The sequence below is a fragment of the Sebastes fasciatus genome, chromosome 15, assembly GCF_043250625.1.
Source record: "Sebastes fasciatus isolate fSebFas1 chromosome 15, fSebFas1.pri, whole genome shotgun sequence".
Lineage (NCBI taxonomy): Eukaryota > Metazoa > Chordata > Actinopteri > Perciformes > Sebastidae > Sebastes > Sebastes fasciatus.
Genome location: NC_133809.1, coordinates 4,825,996 through 4,845,510, shown reverse-complemented (window position 1 = coordinate 4,845,510; position 19,515 = coordinate 4,825,996). Strand labels below are relative to the sequence as shown.

Here is a 19,515-nt window from a genome sequence, read left to right as displayed (position 1 = left end):
GTTCGCTGTGGACGTCCTGCTGAGCGCCCGGATCAGGAGGAGGAGAACGTGGGAGTTTCGAGGCGGCCACATAAGTGAGCCGCTTCCTTTATTTCTCATTTAAAAGATGAGAGTTATTGCGGAGAAGCAAAGGACGACCGAGAGTTTGTATGAAAGTTAGAAAAGTTAAAAGTGACGAGGCGCAGACCGATCTGAAGCTGAGCCGAACACTTACTGTCGTGGTAATCGACGTCCAAATCAGTATTTGAATGCATCGTGTTGTGTTGTGTTGTGTTGTTGTTTTTTTTGCATTACCCCAAAAATCCCCAATAGCCCATGAAATAAGGAATAGTAATCCCACATTATTCATTAAAAATAATAATTATTATTTATTCTCAGACAGATAGCGCTGTTGCTTGTGTGTAGAGGGTGTGTGTGTGTCGGTGTGGCGCTGTCCTGGGTGCTGAAACGCAGCAGAGGAGATCAATAGACAGCCAGTCTCAACAAAGCCAGGTGTTTTATTTTAGATGTTGACACAGGCCACAGTCTATTTATCTATACATTTCTTTAAAGGTCATATATACATATGAGCAAATTTGTTCTTATGGGCTATTGGTGTAATTTATTTAATGTGATTATTGCACATTTTGTAGCCGTTTCAATAAAAAGAAAAATCCTTGAAGTCAGATTTTGGTCCTCATCTCTCATTGGACAACAATAGCAAAGTAAAGTACAATAGAAGTAAATAATGACCGAAAGTTTGTGTTTCACTGTCGTCCCCCCTCCCACCGCCGCTTTAATGCACAGACTTTCCGGGCCTGACGACGTAAAGGGGATCAGGAGGCTCAGGGGGAAACAAATAAAATAAAATTCACAGTGAGAAAAAGAATTACGCTACCAGGCGCTCAACGGGAAGCTCCGCATGCAAAGACTCAACAGCAGCAGGGGTTTTTACTCCAACACAACCTGCCAGGAGAAAAAAACTTTTTCTAGCAGCTAAAAAAAGCAAAGAGTAAAACTTAAAAATAAATTCTAAAATCAAGTGGAGGCCAATGCAAAGAGGCTTAAATGGGTTTCTCTTATTTGTTTGACTTATCCGTGAATCACTCGCAACATCATTATTTTCCATTTAAAAATGTATAATATGCAGGAATTTTCTAAAAAACAATGTATAGACTGATACAGAATAATACCTCTCAATCATCACTTATGTCCCACTAGTAGTGTGTATTGTATTGCCGCTCCCTCTCGTCATTCGCTCTATAGCTTGCTCCACCATCGCTGCTCTCTCTCCCTCCTCGCTCATTGAGCCGAGAAGGAGATGCCAACTTTGAAAGTTGTGTGTTTACAAACGGCAACCAACGACTGTTACACATTATACCTTTAACAGTCAAACTAAAACGTTGCCTTTGTCTTTAGAACAACTTCTTAGAGTGCATCTTTGCATGCCTCTCTTAATTGTAACCAACTTCCTCCGGAATACCGTTTCCTTTTTTGTCCTCTCTATTATGTATTTCATTTTGTGTTCAAGCCTCACTGTAAAGTGCTTTGAAAGGAGTTCTTCCCAAATGAGAACTGTTCAAATAAAGCTTAATATCGCCGCTCTAAAGTCTGTCTGTGGTTGCGTTGAATCTGAATCTTTGGATCAATGAAGGAATGCTTGAACAAACTCTTAATTGCTCCTGAGGAGCAGGAGTCATCAGTGAGGATTGACTCAAACAGGGCCGGTGATTCATGTTAATATTTGATGCGTTTCCCTACAACTGGATGTATAATTTAATATGGATCGCTGTGTCTCGCTCTGCTGGCGGTGCAGATAATGCTTAGAGATGAGTCATCTCTTCTAGTCGCAGCGCCGTCCCCATCACAATCTATTTCATACCGCAGACTAATAATGAAATGTCATGTATACACAAAGGATCATTTTCCATGGTAACAAGTTATTTTTTTTCCAGTTATACCGTCTCTGTGAGTCGGCCTTGGTTGTAAGTGTTTGCCTTTTTTCCTCCACACAGTTTACAGTATGACGGGCTGACGTCAGAGTTTCTTTGTCAACAGAGTATGTGGGTGCTTTTCTGAATTAAAATACTGTAAAACAAGCACCTTGCAATTGTTCCCCACATTTCTTTTAAAAAAGATAAAAAAATGTGAAATGTTTTATCTGATCATATATAATTTTTTTTATAAAATGATTCATGTGAAAATCAGAGAGCATCTGCACACTGGACATTTAGGATTATTTTATTTTAGGGCTGTCAAAGTTAATTAATTTTAACTTTTTTTGGTGGTAGCGGGCTCACTTTTAAAGCTAAAGTGAAGATACTGGTATCATATGAAGCTAGATAACCTAACGGTCCATCGGTACCAACCATGTTATACTAGATTGTCGGGAAGGAGGTTAAATAACGCTCCAAACTTACGCTAAATTTTGGCGAGGAAAAACAGTCATGGCCATTTTCAAAGGGGTCCCTTGACCTCTGACCTCCAGATATGTGAATGAAAATGGGTTCTATGGGTACCCACAAGTCTCCCCTTTACAGACATGCCCACTTTATGATAATCACATGCAGTTTGGGGCAAGTCATAGTCAAGTCAGCACACTGACACACTGACAGCTGTTGTTGCCTGTTGGGCTGCAGTTTGCCATGTTATGATTTGAGCATATTGTTTTATGTTAAATGCAGTACCTGTGAGGGTTTCTGGACAATATCTGTCATTGTTTTATGTTATTAATTGATTTTCAGTAATAAATATTTACATATATTTGCATAAATCAGAATATTTGCCCACTCCCATGTTGATAAGAGTATTAAATACTTGACAAATCTCCCTTTAAGGTTCATTTTGAGCAGATAAAAATGTGCGATTAATCGCGATTAACTATGGACAATCATGAAATTAATTAATTAGTAAATACTTTAATTGTTGACAGCCCTAAATGATATCAATAGGCAGGATTATAGTTGCATTTTTCACTACATGAAGTGGATTTCAGAGTCACATCTTTAGCTGCATGAAAGTGACATTGACGTGACCTCGCCGTGTTGTGTTTGTCCCTCATCAAGTGATGCAGCGTCGAAGGTTTTGATCCCACAAAGCAACACCATGTCGATTTTGAGAACTTCTTTCTAAATGAAATCCTCCAGTCAATACTTGTAAAAACACAGTTCTGTAACCTGCTCTTGACTTTTGTGGTTTCGTCTGCCAGCAAAGCTTTCAATTCATAACTTCAGACACCCCGTAATGAGCTTTACTTTCTCAGGAGCAACCGCCGCATAGTGGATATCAGAGAGATAGCCTCTGCTGACAGTGTGCAGTTTGAATGTCGCTCATACACCCCGCGATGCAAGCGCACAGAGATGTGATCATGAATAAAAGAAAGAATACTGTAATTTCCCATAAGAAAAGCTGGTAGGTCTCATAATGTAAAACGTATGCATATGAAACACTACATCCCGGCTCATATTTACATCTGATGCAGATTCGTACTGAACATGTTTGTTTGTATAACATGTCTTTAAATACCAGGAGTGCATAATTAAATATGAGTGGGCCTCGGTGGAAATAAAAGCTGTCATCCTGGTTTACACTCCAGAAACAAGGTTACTGAGAGAAATCAGGTTAACCCTGAACATCTGAGAACATGTTTATACGCACTGCAGATTTCTCCCCTGCTTACTCACTACCTATTTTAACCAAGAGGTGTATATTTACGATGTATTAGCGGCAGATTAAAAGGAAAGAAACAGCATAAAGTGTTAAACCACCATATCTTATATCTTCAGTGCTTGTTGGCATTGATTTTAAAAGTCTGTGGAACTCTATGGGAGGAATAAAATGCCATTAAAATGAATGCTGGTTATCTTAGGTAAGATCCATTGTTTTGTTTTTATCTTATTTTGTTTTCATTTCATTAATTCTCCGCATTATCCATAAAGCCTTTCTGTGCAGCACTCTGCAACTCTGCCTTTTAGTGAAGTGCTGAATAAATGATTACCTGTCACTGAAGACTGCCGAGTGTCCGAAGCGGTTGACGTCGTGGTAGAGGTCCGGTCGAGGCAACACCGTCCACTCATCACATGCTGGAATGAAAAGATGACACAGAGAGGTCAAACCGTGCTGACCCGCTCACACACATTAAATCATACGTGTCTTCGGCACTTGGAAATTCAGCTGACATGCCATGGGTGGTTAGCGAGACCTTTAACAGCTCATAACCTCGTGCCAATCAATGAGTCGGTCAGAGGCAAAGTGTCCTTGACCGAGACACCGAGGGGCCTGACGGCCACAGGAGCAGCAATCATGCAGGGAAAATGCAGCCAGGCATGTGGAAATAAATACACCTCATAAAACATGGTTTCATGCGGTGAATAAAGGTGGTTGTCTCTTGTAGTTCACAGCGAGAATTGTGAGTTCAATTCCCAGCTTTGGACATTTTGTTTTTGTTGTTTTAAGATTGTTTTCAAAAGGCATTTTTGCCTTTTGTTTGATAGTTGAGTGGACAAATGCACCGAGCCAGGATCAAACCCGGGAAGACTGTGGTTTGCATCTTAGACAACTACACCACAAGGATGTGCAGCCATCTCTTTGGCTCCGCTTTGGTTCCCTCCACCCACTGGCGATTTATGAAACAATGGGCCCCTGGGTTCAGACCAAGCCCGCAAGAAGAGCGCTGGGCTTTGAAGCAAATTTTACATAGTAGCCAAACGGAATTACAACTTATGGGTCCGTCACATGATGCCATTTGGCCCAAAAAGACTCAGTCTCATGGTTCAGATATGCAAAATGCCCGACCACATCTCTTACGAAGAAGCAAGACACACCAACTGTATAGTTGTTAAGCCTATTTTGTAATTTTGAGTCTCTTTGTAGTTGCTTTATGTCTCTCTGTAGTCATCAGTGTCTCTTTGTAGTTGCTTTGTGTCTCTTTGTAGCTGTTTTGTATCTCTTTGTAGTTGTTTTGAGTCTCTTTGTGTCTCTTTGTAGTTGTTTTGGTCTCTTAGTTTGTAGTCGTTTTAGGTTTGTAGGTGAAGACCTGGAGGACACTTTGGCTCTTTGTGCCTGTGCCCGGTAAGCCTGTTCAGTAATCCATTCACGCCTCAACCTGACTTAAGAAGGGAAAATAAGGAGACACAGAAACTCTAAACTGACTACAGAGGTGTTTGCTCTGTTGTTTTGATCTTGTGATAGACTCGCAGCCTGATCAGGGTATTTCCTCACCTTCCTCTAGGGTCGGGTTCTAGTAGCTGGATCCATTTCAGATCCGGTTCCTGGTTGGCAAAACAGCTGGATTCATTAACATCTGATCTGTCGCCGCCTGATAGCTTTTATTGCTCCTCCTTTTTTTTTTTTATAAGCAAAGAGCAATGCATACAGAATGCATTGTACATAATGCATGTATAGTCACGTAAAGTTAAACTTGAAATGACAAACATCACCCGCTGGTAGATTATGTCAGCTGTTGTTAATTAACAGCTTAATGATGTTGTCTGGCTGAGGAGCTCTCTACAAGTAAGTCTGTCTCATTTCTCAGTTTGTTTTCAGTCAGCTGGACAAATTATCCAGCTGATTGCATCACATCAATCTTCGGAGAATCTCCCGGTTAAACTCGTATGCTTATCATATCAATGTTTTAAGCTTGTGGACTTATTAATTCTGCATTAGGACCTGCAGTATTTAAGAGCAAGCAGCTTGTTGAAAAGTAAGATTAATCTCCTCTGCTGCTCCGTCTCATTTCCAGCTTGTAGCTACAGGTTCTGGACATCGATTCAGCTGCTGTTAAAATCTGTAGTGGTTCTGTCTTCTTCTCAGCCAACAAAAAGTGACAACAGGTCTAAAATCTTTAGTCACTTGTTATTCATAACTTACCTGCAAATGTTTAAAGCTAAATGAATGAGATTCCATAAGGGATTTGAGAGGATACAGATCCGATAAGCAGATTTCTGTACTGGATTCATTTGATAAAATATAATTGAATGCCGATTCTACCTCCCTCCCAATGTTGATGGGCCCAACAGGAACTAGATGACCCTGAACAGGAATAAGTAGGTGCACTATAAACGGTGATTTAGTGCTTCGCAGTGTCAAACGACAGCTAGACGTATAGGACAGGTTACAAGCAGGCTTGATTTAAGGTTGAAGTTGTTTAGACCAGTGTTTCCCAACTGTTCTGGCTCGTGACCCCCTATCAAAGCCTTAATGTGAACATTAAATTGAATGACTTCTACAGAAGAGGGATCTTTTTCTTCTTGGGCTGTTTTTAAATGCACCAAAAAGTGAAAGCATCCAGTATTTCACACGTAAAGGTAGAAGTCATAAAGAAAGTGAACATTATTTTGTGATACATTTTGTGTTTTTTCTCACTTATCCATTAATCATTAATCATACTCGTGCAGTATAACCCAAGTTTCATTTATCCAGTTCGTTTTAGCGAATATGCATTTGTTAAATGAGACTTGGGTTATACTGCACGAGTTGTGTGAAAGCTTGTAAACGGACAAACCGTGGAGGCGTGAGAGAAAACAAAGTTTTCTTCAAGAATTCAAGGTAACACTGGGCAAGTAATTGATAAACAAATGGTAATTTTGTGGGTGAAGTATTCCTTTAAGTACTGTAATTGTGTCACTGAAATGCTGTTGAAACAACAGTTACAGTATGTGTAACCTAGATGTCAGGTTTAGCCCGGTTTTAACCCAAATCTCGAGTGGTCTTGACCTCCAAATCATCACGTAAATGCTTACTAGGTAAAGAAATGAATGAATAAGGGTTACACAGGGTTGTGTTTAATTGAAGCTGCAGCAGTATGTGACAGTGTGCACCTGTCACCTGTCATGAGTCTGTACAAACAACAACAAAAAGACCTGGCATGTGAGGCTGAAAGTCAAAGCTTGTGGAAGACAGAACAGTGACTGCAGTACATCACCTTCAGTCAGCACAATGCAGTGCAAGTCATCATGGTCTCCCAGAGGAGAGTGAAACATCTGTGAGAGCTTCCACATTCACAGGTAGACACTGCCCTCTGGTGTCACGCGCCGGTACTACAGGTGGAGTGCATCGCCCCTCAGAGGGGGGGATTTATTATGACACCATCTACCAATGTCAGGACAGCGGACAGCCCTTAAATTCTCCTCTCTAATTGAGTTCAGCTTGTTAAGGAGGGGCGATTAGTCCTCGACGTGCGGCCCATCTCGACTGTAATTACCAGACAATTACAGAGCTGCTGCTGCTGACAGTGACCCTGCAGCTGGCTGGTGGGGGTGAGGAAAACAGTCTACTAGTCTTTTCTGTCCAATTACAAAATCATACAGAAGAGGAGGAGGAGAAAGAGAGAGAGAGGCAAGAGCTGAGGGAGGGAAAAACAACAATACTTGAAGTTTTTAATTTCCAAAGTTCGACTCAAATGTGAAGTCTCCGGGGAAATCATGAAAAACAATTTGTTTCCCGCGGTGACCGGTGTGAGATGAGTTACCCTCATTATGCCAATCAAGTGAGGACATGTGGTGAATGTATAAACGGGACACTACGCGAAGAATTAAATTAAAACTGCGGCCTTCGTCGTCATCCATTCTCCAAACCACTACGATGAAAAAGGGGGAGGGACGTTTGTTGTGGATGTTTCAGTCCCAACATGCAATTCTCATGAACAAAAGCTGGTTGCACAGCAAGGGGAGGGGGTGGGGGGTGCTTGTGCCCCTGAGATTGCAATTTCCCAGCCTGTCAATCACCGTCGTAATGACACAGAAATAACAGAATGTCCTGGGGCCATTTCGCAGCCTGCAGGGAATTCTGCCTCCCATCCAGACAGACTGAAGCCTCCCATTAATGAGCAGCTTATGACAGCGGCACTGCGAAAGGAGGCTGACTCAATTTACAACAATATTTGCAGGCAGTTTTACAAGATGAGGATGCCGAGGTACGCTTTTCTGACAAAGCTGTGCTAACTTCTATTAGGACATATCAGAGAACTTTAAATGGGATTATAATTAGAATGCAAAAAAAAAAAGGTACGCCACGATCGACAACAATCAACGTTTGATTGTCAGATTTAACCAGCAAAGACAGAAAACACATTTTCTATCCTGCAATCTGCTTCTTCTGCATACAGATACACATGAGAGAGACGTTCTGTACCACTCTCTCTCTCTGCTGTGTTACACAAACTGAGGGTTAAAGAGGGCCTATTATGCTTTGTGCTTAGTGTGTTTTATAGTTTTTTGTGCATGTAAAAGGTCTGCAAAGTTACAAAGCCCAAAGTCCAAGGCAAAGGGAGTTACTCTCCCCCATGGAAACACTGCTCCTGAACTGCCTGAAACGCTTCGCTTGAACTCCCAGCCCTTTCTTTCATAACTTTGTGATGTCACCAAGTAACACATTTGTATAACGAAGGAGTCAAGAGTGAACCGCAGCTCGAGGGGATGTTCTACAAAATCTGATCTGCCAATTTCCCCCTAGAGACCTGGTTTTCTTTTATGTTCCTGATGTGGATAAAACACAGATATCAGGCACACTAATAAAATATCCTGGGACGTATTTCATGCTATAACTTGCTCACAGCAGCATTAGCTTTGAGCAGGAGAGTTAGAAGTTTTGAGGATCTGTTTGGGATGGTTTTCTGTTTGGTCTAGTTGGGTGTGCGGAGCAGCACAGCCTCTAAGGGGGCACTCAAAAGGATTTTAAAGTTTGTTTAAGTTTGGAAATCAGACAGACAACTAATTATACAGGTTACCGACATATCCGAGCAAAGTGTTTGTACACCTGAACATCTCATTCTAACACTATGGGCATTCCACTGCTGCTATAACAGCCTCCACTCTTCTGGCTTAAGGCTTTCCACCAGATCTAGGAACCTGGCTGCAGGGATTTGCTCCCATTCAGCCACAAGAGCATGAGTCTGTCGGCTACAGATGTTTGGTGATAAGGCTTGGCTCACGTTATCACCTGTCAACGATTCGAATGCACAACACCAATTCTCAATGTATCGCATCCTCAATTTTTCTATATTACTGCACATGGCTACTTTTCATCAATTAATCCAAGCAGTTAAGAGAAATCTGAACTGCGCTTTCAAAAATTAGACTACAACAGTCGCTAGAAGACTTTTCCTTACTCATAATGTTAGCTCTCCTACTTGCTCTAAGTCACTCCCGACAGAATACCACGGTTGAATTTGCAGCCTACATGCACGTATTTTCAGCTCAACATTGTTGAAACAGAGCAGCTAATATTGGTAGCGAGAGCAACAAGCTAGCAGACTGCCGAGCAGCATCTCTCAGCTCTGCGTAAACGGATATACAGAGATCAGAGGAGAGAAACAACTATGACAGTAAATAACAGCAAAACGCAGTAAAGACTCTCACTGAGCTGAAATAAAACCCCGTTCTGCATTTATGCAGTGTAAGAACATCACGGCATAAATGCAGAATCTTCCACGTCCACATTGAGTACATGCATTTTACAATCGAGAAATTTCACTTTCTACAATACTGAACTTTAATTGGAACTAAGGGAGCTAATCCAGACCACAAAAAAGTCCCCAAAAAAGTACAAAGTATGTGAACAGGGTTGTCCACGTACTTTTGACCATGTTGCGTGTCTCTGTGAATATTCCTCTCTAATATCCAGATGATATGATGTCATCATCAGAGTTTGATTGAAGCCAAACTGTACACAAAGCACGACAAGCCTTCAAAACGTCTTCATTCTAAACTCCAGTCTGGTGATTTGGATTCAACTCCCTCCATTTTTCAAGCTGCTGCCCGCCATTCCAGCACAGAACGCCATTAATATGCACATAAATAAGCCAAGAACCAATACTCAGCTTCACTTCCTCCATCCAGGAAAACCATGTCACATACGAGTGCATTCTGCCTGCAGATATTACAAATGTTAGTGCACACATGCAAAACCACTAGACTGCTGGAAAATGTAAGACCAACATTATTGTGAGTACTATGCGTGAAAAGGGAGCTGCGGTTTATCGCCGGTGTACATCAAGCAGCGACATCTGACCTTCTCCTGCTCCAGTGGAGCCGCTCAGTGTTCAACAACAAAACACTGCGGTTGTACTGAGCAGCTCCCAGGTGTGAGACTGTGCGACTGTATGAATGTAAAGCAGCTCCGTGCAGAGAGAAAATAAAAAAGATGATGCATGCTGAGCAGAAAAAAGAAAAAACCTGAGTGAGGCTGAGAAAACAGACTGCAGGAGCTGCTGCTGTTGTTGTTGTTGTTGTGTGTTACTGACCCAGAGTGTAGGCCAGGAAGTCGGAGGAGAAGCACTTGGCTCCGTGACTCATGGACGTGTCGTTGTGTGTGTTTCCTCCAAACACCAGCATGGTCCCGCTCACTATCACCGCTGTGTGGAGGTAACGGAAAAAGCCGCTGTCTCTCAGAATCGTCCTGCAAACACACAGTGATGGTTTATTCACAGTTTATTCAGCAGTTACTTTCAGGCTGCTTAAAAATCATTTTCATCTATTTTGGCAACCCCTACATGCTGTAACTGGTTTGGCGACTAAAGAGAGGAACTGACTTCCTGTTCCTGACCATTAAAACAGCCTTTAACAAGATATAACGTTCAGTTTCCACAACAGAACTTCATTGTGCAGAACTCGTAATGCAAAGAGACAAACTGATTTGCTAAATTCTTCCCTTTAAACAAAAAAACGCTGTCCTTAAATGACAAGTAGCATGCTCAGTCTTCACAATACAGACGTCTAATACTAGCACACAAGTTTCAATGCCTTTTACAAAACATACAGATGCAATGCAACGGGTGTGTGTGCAAGCATATCTCCTTATTTTAACAACATGAAGGTTAAAGTTACTTAACCACTGCTGACTTTTATTTCAAATGTACGGAAGTAATGGAAAGAAAAAAAAGAAAAATAAGAGCAATTGATGTCCTACTGATTAATGCCAAAATCTATATTTACAGCTATATAGCAAATAAATAAAAAGGTTTTCAAAAGTAATTTAAAATGCTGACTTCTTGCATAAGTTGCAGAAAAAAAAATCTTGTTGACATTTGTATAACCTTGAGGAAATGACAAAAGGTTCAAGGCACAATGTTATGAGTTTGAGTTTTTGTTTGTTTTTGTTCGTGGTTCAATGACAGAGAATTCATGTCTCCTTTTTTTTGGTAGTGATATATGAGCCTCACCACTTCCTCTTGTCCACGTCGAACTTGTAGAGGTCTCCAGCGAGGCCGTACTTGTTGGCGCTGAAGGCCTTGTAGCCTCCGTGGATGTAGATGGCTCTGGTGCTCGGGTCGAAGACGCTGCTGTGGCCGTAGCCGCCCTGGACTAGAGCGCCGTCCGTGGACACCATGTTCCATGTGTTCCTGACTGGAGGGTTACAAAAACAATGTTTTACTGAGCAATAGAAAACTAGCTTCAGGTTTAACATAATTTAATGAAAGTGAAACTACAGCTAGGTTCAGAAAGGTCTCTTCAGTTTTTGGGCCCAGCAGGGATGAAGTGGAAGTAATTACAGCTCAACTCGGTTTACAGTGTTTTATTAGCGGAACAGAGTTAATATAAAACTTGTGTTATTGTTCCTAAACTGCATTACAAGTACAAAAGTAGCATCAGACTGCCATCATTCAGGTAATGATAACAACCAAATCACTTTCATTTGTGAGCAAATAGGACATGCACTCATGTCCATCGGCCACAGCGGCGGGTTAATACATCCCATTTTCTCAGATTGGCTTTTAGAAGACAACGAGTCCTCTTAATTAAGTTTGGTTTCCTGCCAACGACGACGGCGGTGGTGGATTAGAGGAGCACAGTCCAAAACTCGTTAACTTCATCCCAGCAGCTAAAGGTTGGGTGCTTAGAGCTCAGCAGCGAGGCTCCGGAGGTGAAAGTCCCGTTCATATTCTGAATCGAGGAATCTGATTATCAGCCGTAATGTCGTAACCATCCAAGGTTGACTCAGCATGAGCTACGAGATTGTGAAACGATGGTTCATGGAGAATTACTACACTACCCACAACCCTAAGTGTAACAGCGGTGTCTCTGATTGGTAGAGCTCGCTGTTACCATGGAAATGTTTACCGCACCCACGATTGGCTGGTAAGAAGAACGTATATTGCCAAGAAGTGAAAGTCAATTGTTTGTTCCATTGCAACATCAGCGCCCAGCAGCAGAGCTACGCTTCCGCTATTTTGGACTGAACGCGACTACCGGATGGCAGTAAAACGTCCCCCTACAAACTCCCGTACAGAAGTAAAACTAAATTATTTCTATTCTACCGGAATGGCCTGGATTGGACAATAAAATATTATAAATTTAATAAGCGTTTTCAGTCCAAAATGTTGTCAAATAAACACCGGAGTTTCGTCTCTTTGCTTCTATACTCTTTGCTCGTATGTGCTGCTCCGTGGTGTCAACTCCCGGATTTCAAACCGGACCACCATGGCGGCTCGTTTGTAAACTTTCTCTTATATTACGAAAATAGTTCACTGAAATGTGTTTATGAAAACATTTGAGGCGAGAAATAAGGCGGTTGCTGAATCTGTCTTCATTTTGGATTGAAAATGGTTAGTTTAAAAGTTTTTTTCCAGCGGCGGGGAGTCGCCATTCGCAATTGTTTATGGGACGAGTAGTTCCTTCACTCTTAAAATAATTATGTACACGGTCTTGTAACTTTGCCTTTTTTTAAAAATGTATGCTCCGAATCAAATATTTTATGGCCACGATTCATCTGGTAGCTGGCAGGCATGGTTCCATGCTTAAAACTCTTTATATACGGATTTTATGAAACGTCAACGGAGTGAATGAATGAGCTGTTCAAAAAGTGGTCTTTCATTGTTGAGCGCTATAGAGAATGGGATTGTGACGTCACCGACAGCTAGTCGGTCACTTTTGGAGGATCAAGGGTAAGAGTGGCTTCTGTTGGCTGTTTACTGCAAGTGTTAAAAGATAACACAAAACACTGCACAGTGAGCAAGATTCAAAAGATATCGATATGCAGGATTAGCTAGCTTATCTTTGTCCAGATGATTGTGTAGTTGGCATTTGGCCTGTAGATCTTAATGTCATATACCTACCTGTTTGTAAATTGGACATCAGCCTCCAAAGATTTACATATTTTGAACTGCTGACAGTTGTTCACTAACACCGAAACGTATCAGTGACAGTAATGGGTGGCAAACTGTCATGGTCCTCCTAATTCATAAAGATCGATATCATTAACTAACTTCAGTTTTGTCATATGTCGCCCATTTGCCCCTGTCAGCTTCTCTTTATATGGATATTTGTCTTTCGCACATATTTTATACATTACTGATGATGAAAGGTTGACAGATGACAGATGAATAGGCCGGTAACAGATAATGATAGTCTACCGTAGCCAAAGAACTTATACTGCCAAGAAGTGAAAGTCAATCTCTCTACAAGTCTCTCCGCAACACTACGTGGACCTGCAGCTTCACAACTCACCGATGTTGTACTCCTGCACCCGGCTGATGTAACCGTACAGAGGACAGTGTCCGAACATAACCAGCATGATGGGACCGTCCCCCTCCTGGAGGGGAGGCACGATGTGGGCCGAGTGTCCCACCACGGCATACTGCTCCTTGGGCCGCGGGCTCAGGAGGACCCAGGTCTGGTTCTGGATGTGGAAAACCCACAGCTGGCTGGACACGTTTCCCGTGGAGTCGATCTTTCCTCCGTACATGTAGATCTTCCCCTGGAATAAAAAAAGACAAACAGCGGAGCAGGATTAGATCATATATATATATAGAGGTAGATGTGTTGAAACACACATGGTTCGTCCACATACTAGTCTAACCATCAGTACATACTGCAGTAGGCTAGACCAGAACTCATTATGAGTGAACCAAAGCGTGGAACAGTTACACTAAGGCAGTGGTTCTCAAACTGTGGGGCATGACAGGTGGGGCGCGTGTGACACGGTGTCGGGGGAATGTGATGCAGAATTAATGTTTTGACATCTTTTTCACAGCGGAACAGTAAACAAATCAGCTCTTTATACATCCATGGTAGCATTGGTGTTCATTCAGACAGGCAGTCTGTAGGTTTACAGAATGGACAGATACTTGAGAGGGATGAAAAGAAAAACAGATGATGCTTCAGAGACGAACGAGACGAGGTGCACTGATGACTGTAATCAAAAGAAAAATATGACCAAGTAGGGCTGCTCAGAATAGTTCAAAGCTTTATTCATAATGTTGACATTTGAATTATTTAGGGCTGTCGATAGATTCAAATATTTAATCACAATTTATCGCGTGATTGTCCATTGTTAATCGCATTTTTTATCTGTCCAAAATGTACCTTAAAGGGAGATTTGTCAAGTATTTAATACTCTTGTCAACATGGGAGTGGACAAATATGCTGCTTTATGCAAATGTATGTATATATTTATTATTGGAAATCAATTAACAACACATTACAATGATAGATATTGATCCAGAAACCCTCACTGGTACTGCATTTAACATAAAAATATGCTCAAATCATAACATGGCAAACTGCAGCCCAACAGGCAACAACAGCTGTCAGTGTGTCAGTGTGCTGACTTGACTATGACTTGACCCAAACTGCATGTGATTATCATAAAGTGGGCACATCTGTAAAGGGGAGACTCGTGGGTACACATAGAACCCACTTTCATTCACAGATCTGGAGGTCAGAGGTCAAGGGACCCCTTTGAAAATGGCCATGACAGTTTTTCCTCGCCTAAATTTAGCGTAAGTTTGTAGCGTTATTTAACCTCCTTTGTGACAAGTAGTATGACATGGTTGGTACCAATGGATTCTTTAGGTTTTTCTAGTTTCATATGACGCTAGTATCTTCACTCTAGCTTTAAAACTAAGTCCGCTACAACCTAAAAGTCACAAGTTTCGTTAATGCATTAAAGAAATTAGTGCTGTTAAAACAAATTTGCATTAACGCATTATTATCACGTTAACTTTGACAGCCCTAATTTATAGAAATAATAATGAAAGCGGAGGGAGATGAGCAGAGGCCTGTGTGTATTTTATGTCTGAAAACAGCTGATGATATGAGATCCAACAAATTAAAAAGACATTTAGAAACATTACATCCCAGTCACGTCAATAAAAAAAGTGGTTTGATTAAGTTTAAGTAGAAGTGGAAGAAGAGTTAGAGAACCATGGTGATCATGAACCGTCAATCAAATGAAATCTAATAAGAAACTTAAACAAAGCAAAAACCACGAGAGATTCTCCTTGAAAAAAACCCAACTTGAGCATCAATAACCTTCCATCTCTCCTCTCCTTGAGTTCTGAATAATAACACCGTGTTTATTATCATCCCCTGGACCGTGTTTTCCCAACTGAACGACCTGAAGAGTCTGGAGGTCAGACAGAGTGATGCCTCTTGATATTAAGAGCCTGACATTTTCTTGATCTGGGTGAAATGCACTCATGCACTCTTGATAATATATGTGCAAGAAATTGCAGATAGTATTGAACTGAGAAACTCCTCGAGACCGGGTCCTTGAGGTTATTACGAGCAGTAATTCAGTTTGTGAGCTTCACAATTGATTTGGTCAGTTTTAGGATTGATTTTTTTTGTGCATTTGGTAGATTTTCCGACAAGGAGAGGCCTTTATTTTATGTTACCAGTCAAACAAGATGTTTAATTAGTTACGATTATGAGGGGATCCTTGGAAAATGGGGGGTCCCTGGCTCCAAAAAGTTTGAGAACCCCCGATGCAACATACTGTATTTCTACTCCAAACGTCCTCATATCATCTCAACAAAAAAATGTCACAAAATGCTTGAGAGCCTGAATCGGTACATTACCTGCGGTTGCGAGACTTACATCACTTCTATCCGTTATTTATCAACACTGATTTGCTTCCAGATGTGAACAAGACACATTCACATGCCGTGATGCAACCGGTGTGTTACAAACACTCAAACCACAGAGCAGACAGACTGCGTCTTCCTCCCTGTAATTTATTATTCCATCAGCGGCTGCTAACAGCCTTTCTGGCTGAGGAGAAACTGCTTCACCACTTCGCTGCAGCAGCATTTCAAAACCCGGAGATTTAAACAGTATATTAGTTCCAGACAGACACCACTGAAAGCATAAATAAAAGGACGGTGGAGTTTATCGTGTTTCTGCTAGTGCCTCCATTTAATTTAGATGTCATCTCTTCTTTTCTCATCAGTTTGAAGCCCCGTTCATATTATACCGAGATGAGCTGCAGATGAGAGTAAAATGCTCTAGAATAACAGTGCAATAGAGTCATATTGTCTTAATCCTGGCTCACAGTAGATATCATTTCTCCCTTCACGTACCTCATGAAGACCCAGTGAGTGGCCGTACCGCGGCGTGACGGTGTGGACGGAGGGGTCAAGGGTCAGCCAGCTCTTGCTGCTGAGGTTAAACCTGCAGAGAGAAAACAGAAAGGTGAGATGATGACAGAACAGATATAAGAAGCTCTTAAAAGGTACCGTTTGTAACTTTTTACACGTATAAATCATTGCCGGTCGGTGTCCCATGCGCGCTTGTGTGTGGCTATGCTGTTCGGACTCCAACACAAACTACACGGAAGCACCAAAAACGCAAAGTTCTATCTAGTGAAGCCCGTCTTGCAAAACATTGTTGGCTCTTCCTGCTTCGACCTCCCGACCGCGGTCAGAGGACACAGGGGAGACCGTAGCTTTGGTCTCCAGGGCCGAAGTCGATGCTGTACTCTGCCTGCTTGCCTTCACTCACACACCGCGCTCGTTCTCACTCGCTCTCTCTCTCTCGCTCCACCTCTCACGTGAATGCGCGCACACTACACACTGCAGAGTAACGTTATCGTCTCCGACCAAAATCTCTGGTGTCTCCCCTGTTCCTTCTGACCGCGGTCGGGAGGCTGAAGCAGGAAAACACAGTATCAGCATTGATTCATGGAGAGACCTTCGTCTGGTCAGCTAACATTACTGCCAAGCAGCTGAAATATAGAGTATACAATTTCTGATTCTTACATAGAGTCCCTTTAACCAATGTTCTTATCCTAACTTAGAATAGGAAACGTGTATTAAAAGGCATCATAACTTCCCAAAATCTTAAATAAACTCTCCTAATTTTAGGATAACCATTAAGCTATCCCAACTTTCACTTTCCAACCACTTTTCTTCTGCTCTTTGGACATAAGAGCTGCCTTTCTTTTCGCATCACTTGTCAGTATCTTTATTTTCTTTTAGATAGCATCATCCATTGGATGTCAGATACTGCGAAGACTGTGTCTGCCATCTCGGCCCACTCTCTTTCTTTTATCTCCTTGAATTAGCGGCGTTGTAAATTTCCCTAAAAGAGCATCTTTGGATTTATCTACAGATGTTACCAACACCTCTAACTCATCTGTCTTGAAGTTAAGAGCCTGTCTTTGTTTTTGATCCATTTTTTGTACGTTTTAATGTTTTTCAATTAGAAAAACAACAGCTACAAAGTTGTTTAGCTTGGCAAGATGAGAAAAGCGTTGGTTGCTAGGTAACAGAGTTGCTAAGCAATGTTGGATTGAGTCTTTAGGATTTGCTAACCCGAGATAAGATAGGATGAAGTAAGATAAGATTCTAACTTTAGTTACGATTTCCTTCTGCAATACCGAAATGGGAAAAAGTCTAGCTTAGAAGTTTCTGTAATACGGCCACAGGCTTCATATTTAATAGACAGACATGAGAGTGGTATCAATCTTGTCATGTAATGCCTGATGCCTTTGGCCGGTGCAGCGTCAATGGTTTCTGCTTATCTTCTTACACCAAAGTATCATACAACAAAGACTGAGGCTCATGTTGTATCCTGACACCATTGTTTTATTTACCACAATCAAGGCTCTAAAGTCTAATGACCTCCGATGTGTGAACCCTGCTGAACCTACCAACAACTCATCAAAAAGAGAAGTGATCACATGCCTTCACTGTGTTTCTTACCTTTAGGTTAATGGAGGTTTTGTTTTGTTTCACAGACTGTAAGAAAGCATTTTTTGTACCACTGCAGCTACATCAGGAACAAGCTAATCAGTTACACAGAGGAGGAGAAATATGCTGTTGTCCAATCCAACTATATGTCAAGGTGACAAACACAAGAAGTTGGCAGAATGCTCCTACAGAGTCTCATGTGACCGACTGAGCAGAAATAAAAAGGGGCCTCGGCCTGCCTGCAACCCATAAAACTAAAATATGAGCCGAGGGGATGAGTGCGGATCTTCCTGGGTGGAGTTCAGGGTGAGAGGAGCATCAGCCTATCCTGTAATTTTATGGTTTTAATTACATCCTTCACTCTTTGCTCGACACGGAGCTGTCTGTGCAGAGCAGCTTTCCTTTCCAGCTTTTTTCCTGTTGATTTTCAACAGTCAGAGCCGTCAGGAAGAAGCCACAGGACTTCCTGACAGCCAAGTATTACTTTAACACTCGGTTTAGAGACACTGCACAATTAAGTCACGCCCACACCCGGAGGGGAAAACAATTCTCAAACAACAGGAAAATGCCTAAAAGCTGCTGTGTGGTGGGATGCACGACAGTACCAACAGGGTAAAGAACCCAGAACTGCTTCTGTTTTAAGCTAACCATATTTCTGTAGGTTAAAGAGGACCTATTATGCATGTGCTTTTGTGCGTTTCCCCTTTCCTTTAGTGTGTTATATAGTTTTTATGTGCATGTAAAAGGTCTGCAAAGTTATAAAGCCCAGAGTCCACGCCAAAGGGAGTTACCAAAGATACTCTATAAGAAAGATGACGCATTACAAGCTCTGCCAAGGGTTTGAAATGATATACCCTTCCTGTCTCCTAGGTGGCCGAGGTCATGGTCTTGTTTGGAAGTGTTGTGAACTTTGTGTGGATGGATGAAAGCAGACTGAGTCATATTTGCATAATGTGTTTATCTAACATTAGATATTTACACAGCTAACAGCTATATTTAGCATTATGAAAGTTAGTTAGCTAGGGCGTTAGCCAACGTTAGTCGCCAGATCTCATGAGAGTGTGTTGCTGAGACTGACAGAGGTCTCAAACAAAGATCATTTTCTCATGATTAGTTTGTCTGAAAATGCCATTTAAGATACTAAAGTATTAGTATTTATGAATACTTAGTGACAATGGGGCGTAATCAGTCATAATCTTTGTTCACGTTCACTTCTCCCATTGGAGTTAATAGACTCAGGACCTCACGCAAGTCTCCAAAAGGGGCGGGGCAGTAGCAAAACCCACGTGACACAGATACAGGAAACACTGCTCCTGAACTGCCTGAAAACACCTTGCATGAAGTCCCGCCTTTTCTTCCGTAACGTGGTGATGTCACAAAGTAACACATTTGCATAACGCCCTCAAACAAAGATAGATAGAGCGGAGCTGGAGCGAAGAGTCCGAAACAGTTTGGTTTGGTTGACCAATCACCACAGAGAAGGTCAGCTGACCAATCAGAGCAGACTGGGCTTTTCGGGCACGGGGTTCAGACAGAGGGGGAAAAGAGGTGCTGCAGCACAGCTGGTATGAGAAATGTAAAGCGTTTTTTGAACATTTAAGCATGTAAACATGTTATAGGAAAGAGCA

The 19,515-nt window shown here is 41.8% G+C and overlaps 1 protein-coding gene across 4 annotated transcripts in view; it reads right to left on the bottom strand.

Annotated features, from left to right (window-relative positions):
- The window catches only part of atrn (attractin), a 178,025-nt gene that overhangs the window by 120,916 nt on the left and 37,594 nt on the right, over positions 1-19,515 (bottom strand). For all 4 annotated transcript variants that reach the window (XM_074660833.1, XM_074660834.1, XM_074660835.1 and 1 more), the window contains exons 7-11: positions 16,277-16,367; positions 13,422-13,671; positions 11,138-11,321; positions 10,220-10,374; positions 3,977-4,061 (exon numbers count right to left, since the gene is read on the bottom strand). In XM_074660833.1, coding sequence (XP_074516934.1) covers positions 3,977-4,061; positions 10,220-10,374; positions 11,138-11,321; positions 13,422-13,671; positions 16,277-16,367 — 765 coding nt within the window. The remainder of the gene's footprint in view (positions 1-3,976; positions 4,062-10,219; positions 10,375-11,137; positions 11,322-13,421; positions 13,672-16,276; positions 16,368-19,515) is intronic.